This window comes from Thalassophryne amazonica, chromosome 3, assembly GCF_902500255.1.
Source record: "Thalassophryne amazonica chromosome 3, fThaAma1.1, whole genome shotgun sequence".
NCBI classification, from domain to species: Eukaryota; Metazoa; Chordata; class Actinopteri; order Batrachoidiformes; family Batrachoididae; genus Thalassophryne; species Thalassophryne amazonica.
Window position 1 is genome coordinate 62,501,911 of NC_047105.1, and position 22,427 is coordinate 62,524,337.

The window sequence follows — 22,427 nt, forward strand, 5'->3', positions numbered from 1 at the left end:
AGCTATAGAATATGAATGATAACAAAAAAACCTTTATTCAGTCATGGTCAGTGGTTGTGTGAAGCAACTTATTGTCAAACTGAAATGTTTGTTGGTCTACCTGACCATAGTTTGGTTCCAACAGAATCCCTCATTTTCTACTTCTTAATTAAGAGTTTGAACACTGCTAATTGGCATTCTCAGCACCTTGGTTATTTCTTTATATCCCTTTCCTGTTTTATACAGTTCAATTACCTTTCCTTTGACAATTCTTTTGCTTTCCCTGTGACTCAGAAACCAGAAACGTCAGTGCAGCACTGGATGAAAGATGCAAGGGTCTGTCAGGAACCCAGAAACTCACTGACCTTTTATATACACACTGATTACAAGGAAACAGATTACAGGTTTAGCAGCCATTCAAAGCTGTTTGTGTCAACTTCTGTGCTTGTTATCAGGCCAAAATAACCAGGGTATGTAAACTTTAGGTCAGGGACATTTGGTTTGTTTCTGTTGTAATTTTGATTTAAAAAGAGAAACCACAGTTGTTTGACAATAAATGGCAGCAACCATGAGTGAGACAAACATTTTTGCGTTATCATTCATATTCTCTGGAAAATGGCCAAAAACATAAAAAAAATTCTGCCAGGGTATGTAAACCTTTTGAGCAAAACTGTATTTATATATAACTGCAAATAGTGAATTGTGACCAATATTGCACTCAGCCCCGTTTAGCAGTGTTGCATTAGGTGTGTGAAGTTTTGTTCATCAGTCTGATAGCTTCAGGAAAGAAGCTCGACATACAGATGGGATGTTCTGGCCTTGACTCTGCACAGCCCTCTCCCTGAAGGCAGAAGGACAAACAGTCCATGGGCGAGGTGAGTGGGGTCCTTCATAATACTGGAGGCCCTGCTCCTGCAGCAGCTGATGTAAATGTCACTGATGAAAGGAAGGTTACACCCGATGATCCTCTGTGCAGGTTTCACCACGCGCTGCAGAGCCTTCCTGTCCACTGCAGAGCAGTGCATACCACGCAGTGATGGACTGGGTCAGGACAGGCCACACATGTAGAAGGAGACCAAAGCAGGGGAGACAAGTCCAGCATATTTCAGCTTCCTCAGAAAGTAGAGGCATTGGTAGGCATTTTATAGGAAGTTGGCTATATTGTTGGACCAGGTGAGGTTGTCAGTGATGTGCAGACCCAGGTATAGCTGTGCGTTACTCCTCCTAAAGTCCACAATCACTTCCATCGTCTTCATCAAATTTATGCAGAGATTGTTGGCTCTGCACCACACCTCCAGATGTTGAACCTCCTGTCGGCAAATGCCTCATCATTGTGGGAGACTAGTCCCACCACAGCCATCTCAGGGGTTCTCAGGACACATCCCTGAGGGCAGCCGGTGTTCAGGATGGGGGATGAAGATGAGTGTTCATGGTTCGTCACGGACTGCGGCCTGTTGGCCAGAAAGTCCAGGACCCAGTTGCGCAGTGATGGTCTAAGCCCTAGTAGTACCAGCTTGTTAATAAGGGTCTGTGGGATGATCATATTAAAGGCTGAACTGAAGTCCAGGAAGAGAAACCTGGCACGTGTCCCTGCTCTCCAGGGGGCTGAGGGCCTGGTGGACAACTGCCGACATTGCTTCAGATGTGCACCTGTACTCTCTGAGGCAAGAAGACAAACCCAAACCTGTCGTGAGGATCAAGTTAACAGCCTGCTGTATAAGAAATGAAAAGTTTAATCTGTTTGTTTGAGACGTTTCTGATTCCCTTGCTTTTGCTACGTCAATCACAACAGTGGCCTGTTTTTTATTTTATTTTATTTTAAGCATTTGTTGTTTGTTATAATTATCATGCTCAGGTTTTTGATGCAAATAAATTGTTTACTCATAAACTACAAATGAAGACGGACGCCGTGTGGGTATTGTACACCACCAAAGTTAGCTGTATCAAAAAATCCAGTTCTACTAACACCTCACTCTAGTACTATTGACCCCCCACCCCAAAAAAATAAAAATAAGACATCATTTATAAGTAGTTGTTAGACAGATGTGGATACCAGAAAGACATTCAGTGGCATTACCAGTTAAGCAGTTAGTGATCAAGAATACTGTCAAACACAGCTATGGCCTTATCGCAACAACTCCATGAAAATCATCTAGAAACATTATTGTAGACATGGATATTAGTACATGCATGTATCTAATTAATAACTTGGATGTATCTACTTGAGCCCTGCGACAGACTGGTGTCCTGTCTAGGGTATACCCCGCCTCAGGCTCTATGACTACTGGGATAGGCTCCAGTCCCCCGTGACCTTTGTAGAAAATGGATGTACTTGAAATTTTTTATTTGACAGCAACCAAACCAACTACTTGGGGCTCAAAAATTATTGTGGTTTTATTTCTCTTGAGCTATTCTAATGAAGATTTTATTATTTATATATATTTCAGAATTCCTCATGCATTGTTTTGTAGTGCATAAGTCTGACATATTGTTCTTTTTTAACCTCCACGGCTTAATCAGTCTGATTCCAAAGCACTCTTTGTTTTTGCTGTTTGCACATTGAGATCTGCAAATGTTGTTCCTCCTTGCCAGGCTAATGATTGACAATGAAAATCACAATACTGAGTGCAACAACTTTTCTCTACTTTTGCACAAAGTGTTAAATAGCAGTAGTGGCTTTATTATGGAACAGATGGATGGATAGATGAAGACTATTTACAATTTTATATACAGTCCTCAGGTGGACCTTTGTTTTTTCTGTGCCGTACAAACTGAAGTATCCTTCAAACTGATTTGTATATATTAATAATTATAAAATGTTTGCATACTAAAATGTTCTCTTTTGTGCTTTATCATTGCATTTTAAGGACCAATTTTTATCAGTATACACTATATGATTTTGTATACCATACTGTGAATGCATTTGATACAGAATTTGTAATTAAAATGACAAAAAGTCACTTGGTGTGTTTATTATACATTACCTATTTACTGCAAAGAGACAAAGGTGGCAAGCAGAAAATGAAAGTGTTTGACAAGAAGCACTGAAACATGTCAAACTGAAGAACTGCAGCTCATCTCAAATCATCTGATTCTTAAATATAATGGTGTTATATAAAATGTTGACATGTTGACATGCTTAAGCCCCCCCAATAATAAGCCAAGCCCCCTCAGCCTCCCCCCAATAATTCTGCCAATAATGTGAATAGCAACTGACATATTCGTGGATCTCAACTGCAGTTTTGCGCTGAGAATGTCTCAATATTGCGTAACTGAGCAAAGTGATGAATGTGTGTGTTCGGTGATCCACCAATGCTGAATCACCCTTCACAAACAGAATTTTCCAATGAAAGACTCATTAGCAGACTTTTAATGAGCCTTTCACTGGATTCAGGTGTGTTGGAGCAGAGAGACAACTAAGAGTGTCAGGAAGGTGGCTCTCGAGGGCCGAACATGGCCACCCCTGATGTATATCGTTATTCGGCAATCATTCTAAGTGATGTGTGTGTGCATTGATACCACATTTTAGAGGAGCACGGGTGACTAAAACATATACCTTGGTATCTACAGGGTCTGTCCATAAAGTATCGTACCTTTTTATTATTTTTTTTAAAACTATATGGATTTGATTCATATGTTTTCACGTCAGACAAGCTTGAACCCTCGTGCACATGCGTGAGTTTTTCCACGCCTGTCGGTGACGTCATTCGCCTGTGAGCACGCCTTGTGGAAGGAGTGGTCCCACCCCGTCATCGGATTTTCATTGTCTGGAAATGGCAGAATGATTTGGGGTTTTTTTCCATCAGAATTTTTTCAGAAGCTGTTAGAGACTGGCACCTGGAAACCATTTGAAAAATGTATCTGGCTTTCGGTGAAAATTTTACGGGCTTCACAGAGAATAAGGGCTGTTAGTACAGCTTTAAGGACCCCTTTAAGGACGCTCAGCGCGCCGCGCTCCGAGCTGCGACGACGCGGCACAAGCCACCGGACCATTTCTAAACGGATGGCTCTGTGGATACGAGACCGTAGTGTGCTCTTTCTCTGGTTATCACAAGAGCTGGACATCAGCCATTTTCCGGCAGATTTCACTTTTAACAAGAGATTTTGTCATGGAAAGTCACGACCGATTCGCTTTGGAAGCGAGACAAAGGAACACCTCCATTTCGGCGTGTCAGAGGACAAGTTTGGACATGTCTATCTCGGCTTTCAATGCTTACCAGTCCAGTAAATATCAGTGAAATTGTGGAGAGCTGGACAGGCGTGGAAAAATTCACACATGCGCACAAGGGTTCAAGCTTGTCTGACGTGAAAACATATGAATCAAATCCATATAGTTTAAAAAAAAAAAAAAAAAAGGTACGATACTTTATGGACAGACCTTGTATAAAGCAATTTACTATATATTGTTCATTTCAGTGACATTTTGTGGAGCCCCTCCAACTTTTACCCCAGCCCCCCCTCAGCTCCCCCAACAAAAATTTCCTGGCGCCGCCACTGTAGACTAATTACGCGACAGAAACACACTCATGTGTTCTTCCAGTATTTTCTGTATTTCCTTTAAACAAGTTGAAGCTTGAGTACTTTTTCTTTTGTCACATTTGGATTTTTTTTCAGAAAGCCTGAAAATGCAAAAAAAAAAAAAAAGTTGCAGGAAAAAACACCCTGAGGGTAAATTTCAATAAAGTTACACGAAAACTCGATATCTACACTATAACAATACAATGTCTTCACTGTAACTGACATGCATTTAATACTTTAGGAATTTACTTTTGAACAGTGGGATTTGAATACTTTGGCATAGGTTAAATATTCAGTAATGTCCACTTTGTATGTATTCAACAAGCTCCGTGCTACAGGCCAGCTGCTAAACAGGAAACAAAGAGGAAGCGCTGAAGGGCAATTCTGCACAAACCTTTCCAGGGAAGGAAACTGGGCAAAAGCTTCATCTGAGACACCTGCTGGTCAGACAGACTTTCTGCAGTGTCATAGTAGGAAAGGAGAAGAAAAAAAAAAACTTGGTTAGAGATGCCACGAAGTAGGTGGCAGTGCCTTAACCGTATATGTGTTGCAGGCCACAGGGGCCACTTCCATCCTTGTCAAGGGGAGTGCTAACCTTCTCTCCTTTCATACAACACAACTACACCAACCGGACGTCTGCCTTTATAACGACGAACCGAAGCGCAGGTGTCTAACGGATGGTGTCACTTTCAGATTTATTAAAACTATGCTACTTTACAAGGTTACTACTGGTTTAATTCTCAACGGAGTAGCGATTACACTTAAAGTCAAAGATTACTGAACCAAGCGGTCAAATAATCGGTATCCCAAATTTTACCCACAATGCACTGCACTCGTGGGACGGAAAGTGATTGGTTGGACCAACTATGTAATCGCAGGCAAGACTCACTGTAGTTTGATCTGATGTTGAGAACAACTTGACTTTTGTATCAGGTTATTTCTTTATCACTTGTCTAAGTGTAGAAAATAATCGGTTTCAAAAAGGAATGAAAGTACAACACAAAACGATAACGTTATCACACTTTCTGGCCAGAAGATGGCGGTCATGTTCTACTACAGGTAATGTAACTAAATCGAAATCCTATTTATGGGTTTCTTGGAGTGAATTCTTCATCAACCGTTGTGTAATCTCAGAATTAAGTACCTTTGCCCTGTTATCTAAAAATTAAATCATACCATTAATGATACGTATCCATGTCATCACTAAAAGTTCAGTTCATTACACACACACACACATATAAATTCTACTCAAAACGCTCCGACATGAATTTTTTTTGTGTAATTTTCGCAAATTTAGTAAAAATAAAAACGAAGAAATTAAATGTACAAGTATTCACAGCCGTTGCCATGAAGCTCAAACTGAGCTCAGGTGCATCCTGTTTCCACTGATAATCCTTGAGATGTTTCTTCATCTTAATTGACGTGCACGTGGGGTAAATTCAGTTGAGTGTAGATGATTTGGAAAGACACACACCTGTCTACATATAAGGTTCCAAGAACAGGTGTTATATGTTTTCCATTTTACATACGTTTTGTATTGGTGTTTTATTGTAATTGTGTAGGTTTTTTTTTTAACTGTTATATGAGGATCACAAAAGTTTCAGTATAATCATTTTCTGCCACTTAACCCACTCTGCGTCATGGTGGCAGCAGACACATTCCTATCCACTGCCTAAGCCAGCTAATACGTAGCTGTAATCTCTCCAGCATGATTATTATATTATTTTTATGGAAAAAAATTGGAACATATTTGTAACAATATAATTGAAACAGTTTATATACTATTTTCAAAGGTTGTCCAAGCTTTATGTCTTTCCTTTAGTAACAATTCATTTACATGTTGATTTTCTATATACAACCCCTGGCAAAAATTATGGAATCACCGGCCTCAGAGGATGTTCATTCAGTTGTTTAATTTTGTAGAAAAAAAGCAGATCACAGACATGACACAAAACTAAAGTCATTTCAAATGGCAACTTTCTGGCTTTAAGAAACACTATAAGAAATCAAGAAAAAAAGATTGTGGCAGTCAGTAACGGTTACTTTTTCAGACCAAGCAGAGGAAAAAAATATGGAATCACTCAATTCTGAGGAAAAAATTATGGAATCACCCTGTAAATTTTCATCCCCCAAATTAACACCTGCATCAAATCAGATCTGCTCATTGACATTGACCCTATGTGTCTTTTTGCAAGGAATGTTTTTGCAGTTTTTGCTCTATGGCAAGATGCATTATCATCTTGAAAAATGATTTCATCATCCCCAAACATCCTTTCAATTGTCCAAAATATCAACATAAACTTGTGCATTTATTGATGATGTAATGACAGCCATCTCCCCAGTGCCTTTACCTGACATGCAGCCCCATATCATCAATGACTGTGGAAATTTACATGTTCTCTTCAGGCAGTCATCTTTATAAATCTCATTGGAAAGGCACCAAACAAGTTCCAGCATCATCACCTTGCCCAATGCAGATTCGAGATTCATCACTGAATATGACTTTCATCCAGTCATCCACAGTCCACAATTGCTTTTCCTTAGCCCATTGTAACCTTGTTTTTTTCTGTTTAGGTGTTAATGATGCCTTTCGTTTAGCTTTTCTGTATGTAAATCCCATTTCCTTTAGGCGGTTTCTTACAGTTCGGTCACAGACGTTGACTCCAGTTTCCTCCCATTCGTTCCTCATTTGTTTTGTTGTACATTTTTCGATTTTTGAGACATATTGCTTTAAGTTTTCTGTCTTGACGCTTTGATGTCTTCCTTGGTCTACCAGTATGTTTGCCTTTAACAACCTTCCCATGTTGTTTGTATTTGGTCCAGAGTTTAGACACAGCTGACTGTGAACAACCAACATCTTTTGCAACATTGCGTGATGATTTACCCTCTTTTAAGAGTTTGATAATCCTCTCCTTTGTTTCAATTGACATCTCTCGTGTTGGCGCCATGATTCATGTCAGTCCACTTGGTACAACAGCTCTCCAAGGTGTGATCACTCCTTTTTAGATACAGACTAACGAGCAGATCTGATATGATGCAGATGTTAGTTTTGGGGATGAAAATTTACAGGGTGATTCCATAATTTTTTCCTCAGAATTGAGTGATTCCATATTTTTTTCCTCTGCTTGGTCTAAAAAAGTAACCGTTACTGACTGCCACAATCTTTTTTTCTTGATTTCTTATAGTGTTTCTTAAAGCCAGAAAGTTGCCATTTGAAATGACTTTAGTTTTGTGTCATGTCTGTGATCTGCTTTTTTTCTACAAAATTAAACAACTGAATGAACATCCTCTGAGGCCGGTGATTCCATAATTTTTGCCAGGGGTTGTATTACTCCAGATAGGTCACAGTGGATTCACACCACCGAAACCTAGAATATCATCCACTCGTTCATTGGTAGTTGATGCTTTTGGAAGTCTCCACCTGGGTCAGCTGCTGTGCTGTCTGTCTGTGCCCCGCCTGAATCCAACAGTAACTGAACTCAAACTGAAACTAAACAATCCATCTTTTTATGGTGGATTCAGAAGGGGAGTTGTCACAGAGTGTACTGACATGGTCTTTGTGAATTGTCTTGGGTGTCTTACCTTGTTTTTTTTTGCAGATACTTTATCACAGCACGGGCTCCTGTTTTGTCCATTTTCAGATTATGCAGCATTAATTTGGCACTTCCAAGATGACAGCATTCACAGTTTTTGAGTTGTGTTAATAAACAGGATGGGATGGATTAATTCATTCACTGACTGCATTTTAAAAGGGTACATGTCTAGGCTTTCCTGAAAGCTAGGTATTTTATTAAATATTCTGATTATACAAGACTGGTTAATTTGCAATTATTTCCAAACATTTTTAAAACTCAGGGTGGAAAAGCATATGATGTGCATATTTGTTTGTAGTGCAAACAAGTTGTTTAATCCACATGTTTTTGATTTTAGGATTAAGTGTTAATTTTTTATAGACATCCTTAAACATGTCGGGGGGGGACAAAGCACCAAATGTTTCTCTTGAACAAATCACAAAAAAAGAACATCCATTTACAAAATTAGTGTTGGGCCCTTTCACAGAGACAGTGTGCTGTGGTTCGGTGTACGTGCAGCAGTCTGAACAGCAGCACTGCTGATGTGAAGGACTCGTCCATTATTTCAGGAGGCTTTCTTCAGTGTACCATATAAGAACCTCTTCAGCTTTTCTTTTCAAACCCAGAGCAGCCACGCCGAGGGTCCGGCTGCCTCCCGTCAAGCCAGCTTCTACAGAACAAACAGCCTCTTAGAAACACTGGACAAACACATTCCACAGATTTCTAACAGGTAATATACATTAACTAGGCATTAATACTGCACAGCCATAGTAATGGCCAGTGTGGGCGAATGATGCTGACCTGCGTAGTAACAGAGTAAAGCCATTCCCACTGCCAAACTGAGACAGCCCAAAAAGAACACGGAACCTCCAAAAAAAACAAAAAAAAACAAATGATGTTAGTAATTCTATTCATAATAACTGTTTAACACATGTGATCTTTGAATTTGTCCATAAAGTAGTACTAGTTTATGGTGTTATTGCCAAGCACATTACTGTGCACAGTAGAAACTATTCAAGGGCCTATTAATGTAAATCCACATACATTTCTGACTATATTTCCATTCATTTAGAAAACTAATACACCAAAACCTGCATAGAGTGTTTGTTTTTACATTCTCAACTTACCTCTATCATTTAGAGGGCATCTCTGTTTGTAGGCACGTGGCTGTGTGAGTGGGTCTGATGAATCTGATGACAGAGTAAGTTTGTTGTTATTGGATGGGGTGTACATCAGACTGTTTCACTGATTCTACAGCCCCATTTACAAATCCTGAGCCTGTTGAGACTTTAGATGGTAATTTATTGGAGACTTAAAAAAAAAAAAAAACTCAGACAAAATTTATGATTGTGTGACGCTGCATTTTTAAAGCTTTACCATATTTACCTGCATATAAGACAACCCTGATTATAGATGAGCCCCACGCTATCGCTGGGTGCTTAGACACTAACAAGCAGTTGTAAAGTAACATGCATGGACTCTGCAGTGTAGTCAGTTTTGATAATGACAAAGACGAAAATAAACAGCACACCATGTGGTGTGAATCTGCTAATCTCTTTATTAAGATAAAATATGTTGTGATGCAGTTTCAGCAGCACAAAAAACACCAGAATTTTCAGATACATTTGCTGGGAGTAAAAAGTCTTATATTCAGGCTAATACAGTAACTCAACAACAGCAACATTTTGTAATTTGTGATTTAGCTGCATCTATCCCAGAGTTGTCTGAAGCCAAGTGGTTGTAAAATTGATGACTGAGTTGTGGGAGCACAACTGAATCATCAATTAAAGGGAGTGCGTCAATCCAAGGATTATATATTTTTAATTTAATTTACATCTTGATGTGAGATACGTTCTCACTTTGAAATTTAAAACACATGAATTCCAATTTTTTTATTTTGATTTGATGCCGTAAAACAAGAATACTCTCAAATGAGCGTGTTTGTTTACCAACCGCTGTGGGACATAGACAGTAGCTTTCTGACAGGACTAACCTCGGAGGCGGAGTCGAGTGGGTAAACTGTAGTACACCTCTTCTATGTGCAGATGGAGAGCTCTGTAAAACTCTCTACACGCCTCCTCGCCTTTCTCCTGTAGGTGTGTCAGGAGTTCTCCCAGACGAACACTAGTGGGTACATCCAAGTTTCGGAACTGGAAAAGAAGAAAAAATTCAGTCATTCATTTTCTATACCCATTTACTCCAATCAAGGGTCACCGGGGGGGGGGGGGGGGGGGGGGGGGGGGGTTGTTTGCTGGAGCTTATGTCAGCAGTCATGGGGCGAGAAGTGACGTACGCCCTGGATAGGACACCAGTCTATCATAGGGCCACATACAAGCAAACAATCACATTCACACCTAGAGTCAATTTCAAGTCACCAATTTACCTAACATGCATGTCTTTAGAAGAGGGAGGAAACCAGAGAACACTGAGGGAACCCACACGAACACGAAAAGAACATACAAACGACACACAGAAAGAACAAGGAGCGAAGCAATCCCAGGAGATTCTCGCTGTGAGGCAACATTGCTAACCACTAATCCACTGTGCCGCCCAGAAGAGAAATTATTTTAGGTTTTAATTTTTGTTGTTGTTGTTATCTAAATGTAAATTCTCAGTAGCTAAATGTATTTGTGTTCTCTCTGGGCTGAAACTAGTCTTGTCTGCAGGCTGCACTTCATGATTATTTTCATTATTTGATCTTTCTGTTGTTTATATTAATCAGTATAAGTGTAAATTACAAGTTTCATTGCAATATCTCAATTCTTTGGTCAACAATATATTTACTGATTCACAAAGTTTGCCAGGATTTAATTCAGTTCAGGGGTCTGCGATTGACATGAGGTGATAACATATGCCCAAAGCAGGTGGTTCTCTGGGATAGGAGCTGGCCTACCAACATACAGGCCAGGTAGAGAAGCTTGAATCTTCGACTGGGCTGGGTTGCTTGATGCGAGGATGTTTCGCTTCTAATCGTCGAAGCTTCCTCAGCTAAATTTCTTGCTCTGGTAGCCTCACTTCTGTCTTGACTCTTGTTTCTTCTCTACAAGAGTCAAGACAGAAGTGAGGCTACCAGAGCAAGAAATTTAGCTGAGGAAGCTTCGACGATTAGAAGCGAAACATCCTCGCATCAAGCAACCCAGTCCAGTCGAAGATTCAAGCTTCTCTACTGTGGAAACCACCTGGACAACTGAGAGCATTCACAGAAATACAGGCCAGGGTTTGATTCCTGGTTTATGCTTCAGGTTGTCTGTTTATGTCTTTGGACAAGACACTTGATCTGCATTTTCCCAAACCACCCAGCTGTAAGCAGCTACCAGCCATGACTTGGGAAGCAACCGGAAATGCCATCATGTCCAGGAAGAACCACAGGGAACCATCCCTTTTCATGCTATAGAATTTAGGGATAAGTGTTCTGCAGAGTATGCAAACCAGGACAAACCCAGAAAAAGGCTCTAAACCAGATGTCTCACCTGCCAAGCAACCTTACAAAATTATTTCATCTTAAATGGACTGGGATTAGTGGGACGTGTATAAAAATTCTATCCCATACCAATATAAAATCTAACGGTGAATTCAGAAAGAACACAAAAAACCCTTTAAAATGACACCAAAATCATGTGATTATCTTAAGTATTAAGTAAGTTATGGGCGTTTCTGTGCTGGGAATTGAGCTCATTTTCCTGGCCTTAATGAATAGATGAAACAAGGCCTTTGTGACCGAGTTGGACTTGTTCTTTCATATTTTTTCTCATAACTTCCTTAATATCCAAGATATCTCCATGAAATTTTCAGGAATGAAGGATTACCACCTCTCCTTCATTTTAAACGGTATATCATCTCAACACTGGCAGTCACTGGATTTTGGTGACAGACCAGATTCTTTGTGAAATGGCTAATCCTTCTGAAATTCAGTAAAAATGAAGAGAAATACTTACTCTTTATTCCCTATACATTGATTTTTAATCCCTATTCTTCCTTCTGGTACAATTTAAGTGACTTGATGAAGCAAAAACAAGAAATCAGGTAACATCTCTCTACAACTGCCTGTGATGAAAATTTGAACATGAGGTGGGAGCTGGGTAATTCTTCTACGTCATCGACCTAAAACTAGATCAGGATATCCCTCCAACAGCCAATAGCAACGAGAATCACAGGGAACTCCCTGTGCGACTCTCAAAAATGTGGTCACATGCAATTATGCAGAACCTAATCAAGGCGCTGGCCTACTTGTCCACATTTCTAGGATTAGGATTTGAAATTTGTGGAAAATATAAAAAAAAGTTTGGAAATTTAAACAATAATTCCGAACCACAGCTTTTTGCACTTCCAGGAGTCTTCTGTAGTAGCATAATTCAGGTCCACAGCCCAGGTCCAATTCAAAAGTTCTTGCTGCTTACAAATTGTGAGGAACATGGGCAGCAGCCAGATGGACCTGGAGAGGACTTACTTCTTCTACATGGAAAAAGAAGTCTACCAGGGTTCTTGACATATTTATCCAGAGAAGCAGTCTGAAAGAGAGCTTGCCTTGGTGGCCTCTTTGTCTGTGAGAACCTGTGGGTAGATTCTGTTGAGCTGCAGGATCAGTTTGTCCACCAGCTCGGTGTCCAGTCTGTGGTCAGCTTTCAGGAAGACGCTGTCCTCCACCAGCTGGTCCTGGAAACTGTCTGGAAAACAGACAGACAGTCGATCTCAGGCCAGCAGCACACCGTTTTACAACAAACTGGTTTTCTTCATCATGTTTCCCTGCCGTCCAGTATTAACTCTGACATTATTACTGGAAGAGCAAACAGAAATAGCAGGAGGAATGTTCTGAAAACTTCATGCTAATGTTCTTCATCCTGTCAAACTGTCAGGAAACTTCTGTTAAACTCCCGTAACAGTTAGTTTAGACAAACGAATCAGCCCTAAAGCATGTTAGTATTGTGATTCCCTCATGGTCAGGAAATAAAATGGAGTTTTAAGTAAACCAAAATGCTAACATGAGAAAAAATAAGCGCCTCGATGCTGAAAGACACAAACCTCCCATCACAGCGTCACAGTCCTCTGTGGGCGGCCCTGGCCCCGCCTCCTCCGCTCGGGTGGAAAGGAGGCGTGGCCAGCAGCGAGTTCCTCCATAAGCGAGTTCGTAGTTGCGAGTGCGCATGACCGACACGCTTTGGGTATTGCTTCCGGGTCAGGTCATTTGAGATAAACGGGCCGGCCTGAAACCTGCAATCGAGTTAAAACGTGGACAGTTGGACTGTTAATTGACAGGTAAAGTTCCCCAAACGCTTGTAAACTTGTTACCGGGAATGCGAGATGTAAAATTTTTAACATTGGTTTAGGTTGGAAATAACGCGAGTAGCTGAAGACAGCTTTGCACCGAGCGCTTCTGATTGGCTCATACAGATGCAGACTATGCTACAGAGTGCATATTTATTTTTCGTCGCATAAAATTCTGTTCATGAAAAACAAAATAAATAAATAAACGTCCCCGTTTCCTCTGCGACGTCACTGCCGGGCGGATTGAACCTCCCTCCTTTCCGCTTCAAGCGGAGGAGGCGGGTCTCAGGCATGTCTGCACGCTGGCACGCTCAAAGACACGCCCCCTTATGTCATCACGCCAGCAGGGAGTGACGTCAACTGCTGCTCCTCAAATGGAAGTCATATATATATATATATATATATATATATCAATCAATCAATCAACTTTTTGCTTGTATAGCACCAAATCACAACAAACAGTTGCCCCAAGGCGCTCCACATTGCAAGGCAAGGCCATACAATAATTATGAAACACAGTCTACGTCTAAAGCAACATAACCAAGGGATGGTCCAGGGTCACCCGATCCAGCCCTAACTATAAGCCTTAGCGAAAAGGAAAGTTTTAAGCCTAATCTTAAAAGTAGAGAGGGTATCTGTCTCCCTGATCTGAATTGGGAGCTGGTTCCACAGGAGAGGAGCCTGAAAGCTGAAGGCTCTGCCTCCCATTCTACTCTTACAAACCCTAGGAACTACAAGTAAGCCCGCAGTCTGAGAGCGAAGCGCTCTAATGGGGTAATATGGTACTACGAGGTCCCTAAGATAAGATGGGACCTGATTATTCAAAACCTTATAAGTAAGAAGAAGAATTTTAAATTCTATTCTAGCATTAACAGGAAGCCAATGAAGGGAGGCCAACACGGGTGAGATATGCTCTCTCCTGCTAGTCCCCGTCAGTACTCTAGCTGCAGCATTCTGAACCAACTGAAGGCTTTTTAGGGAACTTTTAGGACAACCTGATAATAATGAATTACAATAGTCCAGCCTAGAGGAAATAAATGCATGAATTAGTTTTTCAGCATCACTCTGAGACAAGAGCTTTCTGATTTTAGAGATATTGCGTAAATGCAAAAAGGCAGTCCTACATATTTGTTTAATATGCGCTTTGAATGACATATCCTGATCAAAAATAACTCCAAGATTTCTCACAGTATTACTAGAGATCAGGGAAATGCCATCCAGAGTAACGATCTGGTTAGACACCATGCTTCTAAGATTTGTGGGGCCAAGTACAATAACTTCAGTTTTATCTGAGTTTAAAAGCAGGAAATTAGAGGTCATCCATGTCTTTATGTCTGTAAGACAATCCTGCAGTTTAGCTAATTGATGCGTATCCTCTGGCTTCATGGATAGATAAAGCTGGGTATCATCTGCGTAACAATGAAAATTTAAGCAATACCGTCTAATAATACTGCCCAAGGGAAGCATGTATAAAGTGAATAAAATTGGTCCTAGCACAGAACCTTGTGGAACTCCATAATTAACTTTAGTCTGTGAAGAAGATTCCCCATTTACATGAACAAACTGTAATCTATTAGACAAATATGATTCAAACCACCGCAGCGCAATGCCTTTAATACCTATGACATGCTCTAATCTCTGTAATAAAATTTTATGGTCAACAGTATCAAAAGCAGCACTGAGGTCCAACAGAACAAGCACAGAGATAAGTCCACTGTCCGAAGCCATAAGAAGATCATTTGTAACCTTCACTAATGCTGTTTCTGTACTATGATGAATTCTAAAACCTGACTGAAACTCTTCAAATAGACCATTCCTCTGCAGGTGATCAGTTAGCTGTTTTACAACTACCCTCTCAAGAATCTTTGAGAGAAAAGGAAGGTTGGAGATTGGCCTATAATTAGCTAAGATAGCTGGGTCAAGTGATGGCTTTTTAAGTAATGGTTTAATTACTGCCACCTTAAAGGCCTGTGGTACATAACCAACTAACAAAGATAGATTGATCATATTTAAGATTGAAGCATTAAATAATGGTAGGACTTCCTTGAGCAGCCTGGCAGGAATGGGGTCTAATAAGCATGTTGATGGTTTGGATGAAGTAACTAATGAAAATAACTCAGACAGAACAATCGGAGAGAAAGAGTCTAACCAAATACCGGCATCACTGAAAGCAGCCAAAGATAACGATACATCTTTGGGATGGTTATGAGTAATTTTTTCTCTAATAGTCAAAATTTTGTTAGCAAAGAAAGTCATGAAGTCATTACTAGTTAAAGTTAATGGAATACTCAGCTCAATAGAGCTCTGACTCTTTGTCAGCCTGGCTACAGTGCTGAAAAGAAACCTGGGGTTGTTCTTATTTTCTTCAATTAGTGATGAGTAGAAAGATGTCCTAGCTTCACGAAGGGCTTTCTTATAGAGCAACAAACTCTTTTTCCAGGCTAAGTGAAGATCTTCTAAATTAGTGAGACGCCATTTCCTCTCCAACTTACGGGTTATCAGCTTTAAGCTACGAGTTTGTGAGTTATACCACGGAGTCAGACACTTCTGATTTAAAGCTCTCTTTTTCAGAGGAGCTACAGCATCCAAAGTTGTCTTCAATGAGGATGTAAAACTATTGACAAGATACTCTAACTCCCTTACAGAGTCTAGGCAGCTACTCTGCTCTGTGTTGGTATATGACATTAGAGAACATAAAGAAGGAATCATATCCTTAAACCTAGTTACAGCGCTTTCTGAAAGACTTCTAGTGTAATGAAACTTATTCCCCACTGCAGGGTAGTCCATCAGGGTAAATGTAAATGTTATTAAAAAATGATCAGACAAAAGGGAGTTTTCAGGGAATACTGTTAAGTCTTCTATTTCCATACCATAAGTCAGAACAAGATCTAAAATATGATTAAAGTGATGGGTGGACTCATTTACTTTTTGAGCAAAGCCGATAGAGTCTAATAATAGATTAAATGCAGTGTTGAGGCTGTCATTCTCAGCATCTGTGTGGATGTTAAAATCGCCCACTATAATTATCTTATCTGAGCTAAGCACTAAGTCAGACAAAAGGTCTGAAAATTCACAGAGAAACTCACAGTAACGACCAGGTGGATGATAGATAATAACAAATAAAACTGGTTTTTGGGACTTCCAATTTGGATGGACAAGACTAAGAGACAAGCTTTCAAATGAATTAAAGCTCTGTCTAGGTTTTTGATTAATTAATAAGCTGGAATGGAAGATTGCTGCTAATCCTCCGCCCCGGCCCGTGCTACGAGCATTCTGACAGTTAGTGTGACTCGGGGGTGTTGACTCATTTAAACTAACATATTCATCCTGCTGTAACCAAGTTTCTGTTAGGCAGAATAAATCAATACGTTGATCAATTATTATATCATTTACCAACAGGGACTTAGAAGAAAGAGACCTAATGTTTAATAGACCACATTTAACTGTTTTAGTCTGTGGTGCAGTTGAAAGTGCTATATTATTTTTTCTTTTTGAATTTTTATGCTTAAATAGATTTTTGCTAGTTATTGGTGGTCTGGGAGCAGGCACCGTCTCTACGGGGATGGGGTAATAGGGGGATGGCAGGGGGAGAGAAGCTGCAGAGAGGTGTATAAGACCACAGCTCTGCCTCCTGGTCCCAACGCTAGACAGTCACAGTTTGGAGGATCCCAAAAAATTGGCCAGATTTCTAGAAATGAGAGCTGCTCCCTCTAAAGTGGGATGGATGCCGTCTCTCCTAACAAGACCAGGTTTTCCCCAGAAGCTTTGCCAATTATCAATGAAGCCCACCTCATTTTTTGGACACCACTCAGACAGCCAGCAATTCAAGGAGAACATGCGGCTAAACATGTCACTCCCGGTCTGATTGGGGAGGGGCCCAGAGAAAACAACAGAGTCCGACATTGTTTTTGCAAAGTTACACACCGATTCAATGTTAATTTTAGTGACCTCCGATTGGCGTAACCGAGTGTCATTACTGCCGACGTGAATTACAATCTTACCAAATTTACGCTTAGCCTTAGCCAGCAATTTCAAATGTCCTTCGATGTCGCCTGCTCTGGCCCCCGGAAGACAATTGACAATGGTTGCTGGTGTCGCTAACTTCACATTTCTCAAAACAGAGTCGCCAATAACCAGAGTTTGATCCTCGGCGAGTGTATCGTCGAGTGGGGAAAAACGGTTAGAGATGTGAACGGGTTGACGGTGTACACGGGGCTTCTGTTTAGGGCTACGCTTCCTCCTCACAGTCACCCAGTCAGCCTGCCTTCCCGACTGCACGGGGTCTGCCAGGGGGGAACTAACGGCGGCTAAGCTACCTTGGTCCGCACCGACTACAGGGGCCTGGCTAGCTGTAGAATTTTCCACGGTGCGGAGCCGAGCCTCCAATTCGCCCAGCCTGGCCTCCAAAGCTACGAATAAGCTGCACTTATTACAAGTACCGTTACTGCTAAAAGAGGTCGAGGAATAACTAAACATTTCACACCCAGAGCAGAAAAGTACGGGAGAGACAGGAGAAGCCGCCATGCTAAAACGGCTAAGAGCTAGTAGCTACGCTAAGCTAGCGGATTCCCAAACAGGGAATCCGACACTAGACAGGCTGTGGAGCAGCACAGGTAACGCACGACAACAGTGCTAAAATAAAATAAAAATCCACTAGACAGGCTGTGGAGCAGCACAGGTAACGCACAACAACAGTGCTAAAAAATAAAATAAAATAAAAATAAAAATCCACAGGACAGGCTGTGGAGCAGCACAGGCAACGCACGACAACAGTGCTAAAACAAAATAAAATCCACTAGACAGGCTGTGGAGCAGCACAGGTAACGCACGACAACAGTGCTAAAAAATAAAATAAAAATAAAAATCCACTGGACAGGCTGTGGAGCAGCACAGGCAACGCACGACAACAGTGCTAAAACAAAATAAAAATCCACTGGACAGGCTGTGGAGCAGCACAGGTAACGCACGACAACAGTGCTAAATCAAAATCCACTGGACAGGCTGTGGAGCAGCACAGGTAACGCACGACAACAGTGCTAAAACAAAATAAAATCCACTAGACAGGCTGTGGAGCAGCACAGGTAACGCACAACAGTGCTAAAAAATAAAATAAAAATAAAAATCCACTGGACAGGCTGTGGAGCAGCACAGGCAACGCACGACAACAGTGCTAAAACAAAATAAAAATCCACTAGACAGGCTGTGGAGCAGCACAGGTAATGCACGACAACAGCGCTAAATAAAAATCCACTGGACAGGCTGTGGAGCAGCACAGGTAACGCACGACAACAGCGCCAAAAAAATAAAAATCAAAATCCACTGGACAGGCTGTGGAGCAGCACAGGTAACGCACAACAACAGTGGTAAAAAATAAAATAAAAATCCACTGGACAGGCTGTGGAGCAGCACAGGCAACGCACGACAACAGTGCTAAAACAAAATAAAAATCCACTAGACAGGCTGTGGAGCAGCACAGGTAACGCACGACAACAGCGCCAAAAAAAAATAAAAATCAAAATCCACTGGACAGGCTGTGGAGCAGCACAGGTAACACACGACAACAGTGGTAAAAAATAAAATAAAAATCCACTGGACAGGCTGTGGAGCAGCACAGGTAACGCACGACAACAGTGTTAAAAAATAAAATAAAAATCCACTGGACAGGCTGTGGAGCAGCACAGGTAACGCACGACAACAGTGCTAAAAAAAAAATAAATAAATAAAATAAATAAATAATAATAAAATAAAAATCCACTGGACAGGCTGCGGAGCAGCACAGGTAACACACGACAACAGTGGTAAAAAATAAAATAAAAATCCACTAGACAGGCTGTGGAGCAGCACAGGTAACACACGACAACAGTGCTAAAAAAAAAATAAAATAAAAATCAAAATCCACTGGACAGGCTGTGGAGCAGCACAGGTAACGCACGACAACAGTGCCAAAAAATAAAATCAAAATCCACTGGACAGGCTGTGGAGCAGCACAGGTAACGCACGACAACAGTGCCAAAAAATAAAATAAAAATCCACTGGACAGGCTGTGGAGCAGCGCAGGTAACACACGACAACAGTGCTAAAAATAAAATAAAAATCCACTGGACAGGCTGTGGAGCAGCACAGGCAACGCACGACAACAGCGCTAAAATAAAATAAAAATCCACTGAACAGGCTGTGGAGCAGCACAGGTAACGCACGACAACAGTGCTAAAAAATAAAATAAAAATCCACTGAACAGGCTGTGGAGCAGCACAGGTAACACATGACAACAGTGCTAAAAAATAAAATAAAAATCCACTGAACAGGCTGTGGAGCAGCACAGGTAACACATGACAACAGTGCTAAAAAATAAAATAAAAATCCACTGAACAGGCTGTGGAGCAGCACAGGTAACACACGACAACAGTGGTAAAAAATAAATAAAAATCCACTGAACAGGCTGTGGAGCAGCACAGGTAACACACGACAACAGTGCTAAAAAATAAAATAAAAATCCACTGAACAGGCTGTGGAGCAGCACAGGTAACACACGACAACAGTGCTAAAATAAAATAAAAATCCACTAGACAGGCTGTGGAGCAGCACAGGTAACGCACGACAACAGTGCTAAAAAATAAAATAAAAATCCACTGGACAGGCTGTGGAGCAGCACAGGTAACACACGACAACAGTGCTAAAATAAAATAAAAATCCACTAGGCAAGCTGTGGAGCAGCACGACAACAGTGCTAAAAAATAAAACAAAAATAAAAACGAAAGCGTTAGCAAGCTAGTTAGCCTGCCAACGCTGATGAAGGCCAGCTGATAAAAGAGCTCCGTCGCGATGCTTCGACCGTTAGAGGTCTTCCTTAGGCGTTGGAGCACGGTGAAAAAGTAAAAAAAAAAAAGTAAAAAAGTCTTGAAAAAGACTGTTAATTCAAAGAACTCAAACAGCTCAGTTCAAACAGCTAACAGATACAGCAGAACACCTATATATATATATATATATATATATATATATATATATATATATATATATATATATATATACACACACACACACGGTTTAATGTCATGGTAACCTTTATATTTTCACTTCGGAATCAAATGTATTGCCATGTAAGTTCTCACATACAAGGAATTTGATCTGTTGTCATTGGTACATAAACAACAATAAAATAAAGTATCTGTAAGAAGTAATAGGTGCACAAACAGTAAAATAAAAGGAAAAAAAATTAAGGAGTCAAATAGACAAATGGGCAAAACTAAGTTTACTGTCAAATTGATATAGTGGAATGGGGCTGTGCAGGCATGCAGATGAACAGTTAGGGATGAGTCTGTACTTTGTGGAAGGGGAGTAAATGGGGGTCTCTGGCATTATTTATAAGTCCAACTGCGGACAGAAAGAAGCTGTTTTTATGTCTTGGGGTTTTACTTCTGATGGACCTCAACCATCTGCCAGAGGTGAGGGTAACAACAAGTTTGTGTCCTGGGCGAGAGGGGTCAGCTCCAAACTTCCTTGCCCACCTCAGTGCCCTGGAGCTGTACAGGTCCTGTAGGAATGGCAGATTGCAGTCAATCACCTTCTCTGCTGCGTGGACAATACGCTGCACTGTGCTCCTGTCCTTAGCAGTGGCAGCAGCGTACCAGACGGTGATGGAGGAGGATATGATGGACTCAGTGATGGCAGTGTAGAAGTTCACCATCATTTTTGGCAGGTTGAACTTCCTTAGCTGCCGCAGAAAGTACATCCTCTGTTGCGCTCTCGGTAAGAGAGGTGACATTCAGCTCCCACTTGAGGTCTTGGGTGATGGTGATCCGCAGGTAGTGGAAGGAATCCACAATGGCAACTGGGGAGTCACACAGGGCGATGGGGTCGGCCAGGACTGAGTTCTTCCTGAAGTCAACAACCATCTCCACTGTCTTGAGGGCACTGAGCTCTAGATTGTTCTGTTTGTACCAGGACACCAGGTGATCGATCTCCCGTCTGTAGGCAGACTCGTCCCCATCAGAGATGAGGGTTGTATCGTCCACGAACTTCAGGAGCTTTACAGCTAACTTTTACATCAAAAAGCCTCAATTTAGTAGCTTTAAAGGACATTAAATACATTCATAGAGAATCACTCACAATTGTACAAATTTAACTAACTTTTCAATTCTCTTTCGTAAATTTGTCCGAACCACTCAGTGCACCTTTAGTTGTAATGAGAGAGAAATGAATATAAACCATCATTAAAGTAAAGCCTGAAAACACAGAATTTACAGTAGTCAACATCTTGTATTGTGAAGTTCTACTCTAAACCTGGGGCAATCACTAGAGTACAATTTTTACAATTTAGAGCCAGTTTTGTTTGACCTCATCATATTTCCAAGTTATTTCTAACATATTTGTGATTTCATTCAATGATCATTCATGGGATTTTGAGATATCCTGCTAACAAATACATCACTGGATGTATGGATGTTTATTTTTAAAAGCCTATTTCTGCTTCACAGTGCAAGTGTATGAATTGTCTATCTTCAAAACGCAGAACAATTTTAGAGAATCTTTCTGGATAACCTCATTGGACCATCTTATCACTACATCATGTCAAGGTCATAGGTCTAAGGTCAAGGTGAAATCAGGGACAGCCATGTACTGCTGTCTGAGACAATAACAATTTCATTCAAACTCGGCAGATACACTCAGCAGACAGTCGTCCACTTCCAACACAGACGATTTTTCAACGTCACAGTCAAAGAGGTCATTGTCTAAAATGCACTCTGCAAATCTCAAGCACTAGAGACATTAAAATTTTCTGCACTGACTTCTGCTGTTCTTAGACCTCTGACATCAGACACCATATGATGATGTCAAGTGACATTAAAAACACCTGGTGGTGAGGCACTGCAGTCATCTGGGAAAGAACAACAAAAGTCAGATTTCTCAAAACTGTTTATTTTTTCCACCCCAGCATCCATAAACAACAGAGATCTCTGCAGATGTAAAGCAAGAAACCTGCTAACGTTAACATTTTCTTCAAATTTAACACTCCCTTTGAACAAAAAGTACAATGATATCCTCTAGTCTGAAATGTATCAAATAAATAGTTATAAGAGGAAAAAAACAATTAGGACA

General features: G+C 40.8%; 1 protein-coding gene, 1 long non-coding RNA gene and 1 other non-coding gene across 4 annotated transcripts; 1 reads left to right on the forward strand and 2 right to left on the reverse strand.

The window, feature by feature from the left end:
- Window positions 1-51: 51 nt before the first annotated feature.
- LOC117506851 lies at window positions 52-12,192 on the forward strand. The gene is made up of 3 exons (XR_004559564.1): window positions 52-2,711; window positions 6,405-6,406; window positions 12,181-12,192. It is a non-coding gene; the product is annotated as an uncharacterized LOC117506851 (long non-coding RNA).
- Window positions 4,987-5,114, reverse strand: LOC117508065. Its single transcript, XR_004559975.1, has one exon. It is a non-coding gene; the product is annotated as a U6atac minor spliceosomal RNA (small nuclear RNA).
- On the reverse strand, window positions 8,265-13,227 carry card19 (caspase recruitment domain family, member 19). 2 transcript variants are annotated; one of them, XM_034166490.1, is made up of 7 exons: window positions 13,089-13,227; window positions 12,594-12,733; window positions 10,063-10,219; window positions 9,197-9,259; window positions 8,871-8,936; window positions 8,621-8,739; window positions 8,265-8,576 (listed from the first exon to the last, which is right to left on the reverse strand). In XM_034166490.1, exons 1-6 carry the CDS (start codon window positions 13,210-13,212, stop codon window positions 8,630-8,632), a joined length of 660 nt encoding a protein of 219 aa, XP_034022381.1. In that variant the 5' UTR covers window positions 13,213-13,227; the 3' UTR covers window positions 8,265-8,576; window positions 8,621-8,629. The 2 variants fall into 2 exon arrangements, with proteins under 2 accessions (XP_034022381.1, XP_034022380.1); XM_034166489.1 differs by having other exon boundaries at window positions 8,265-8,739.
- Between the last annotated feature and the right edge of the window lie 9,200 nt (window positions 13,228-22,427).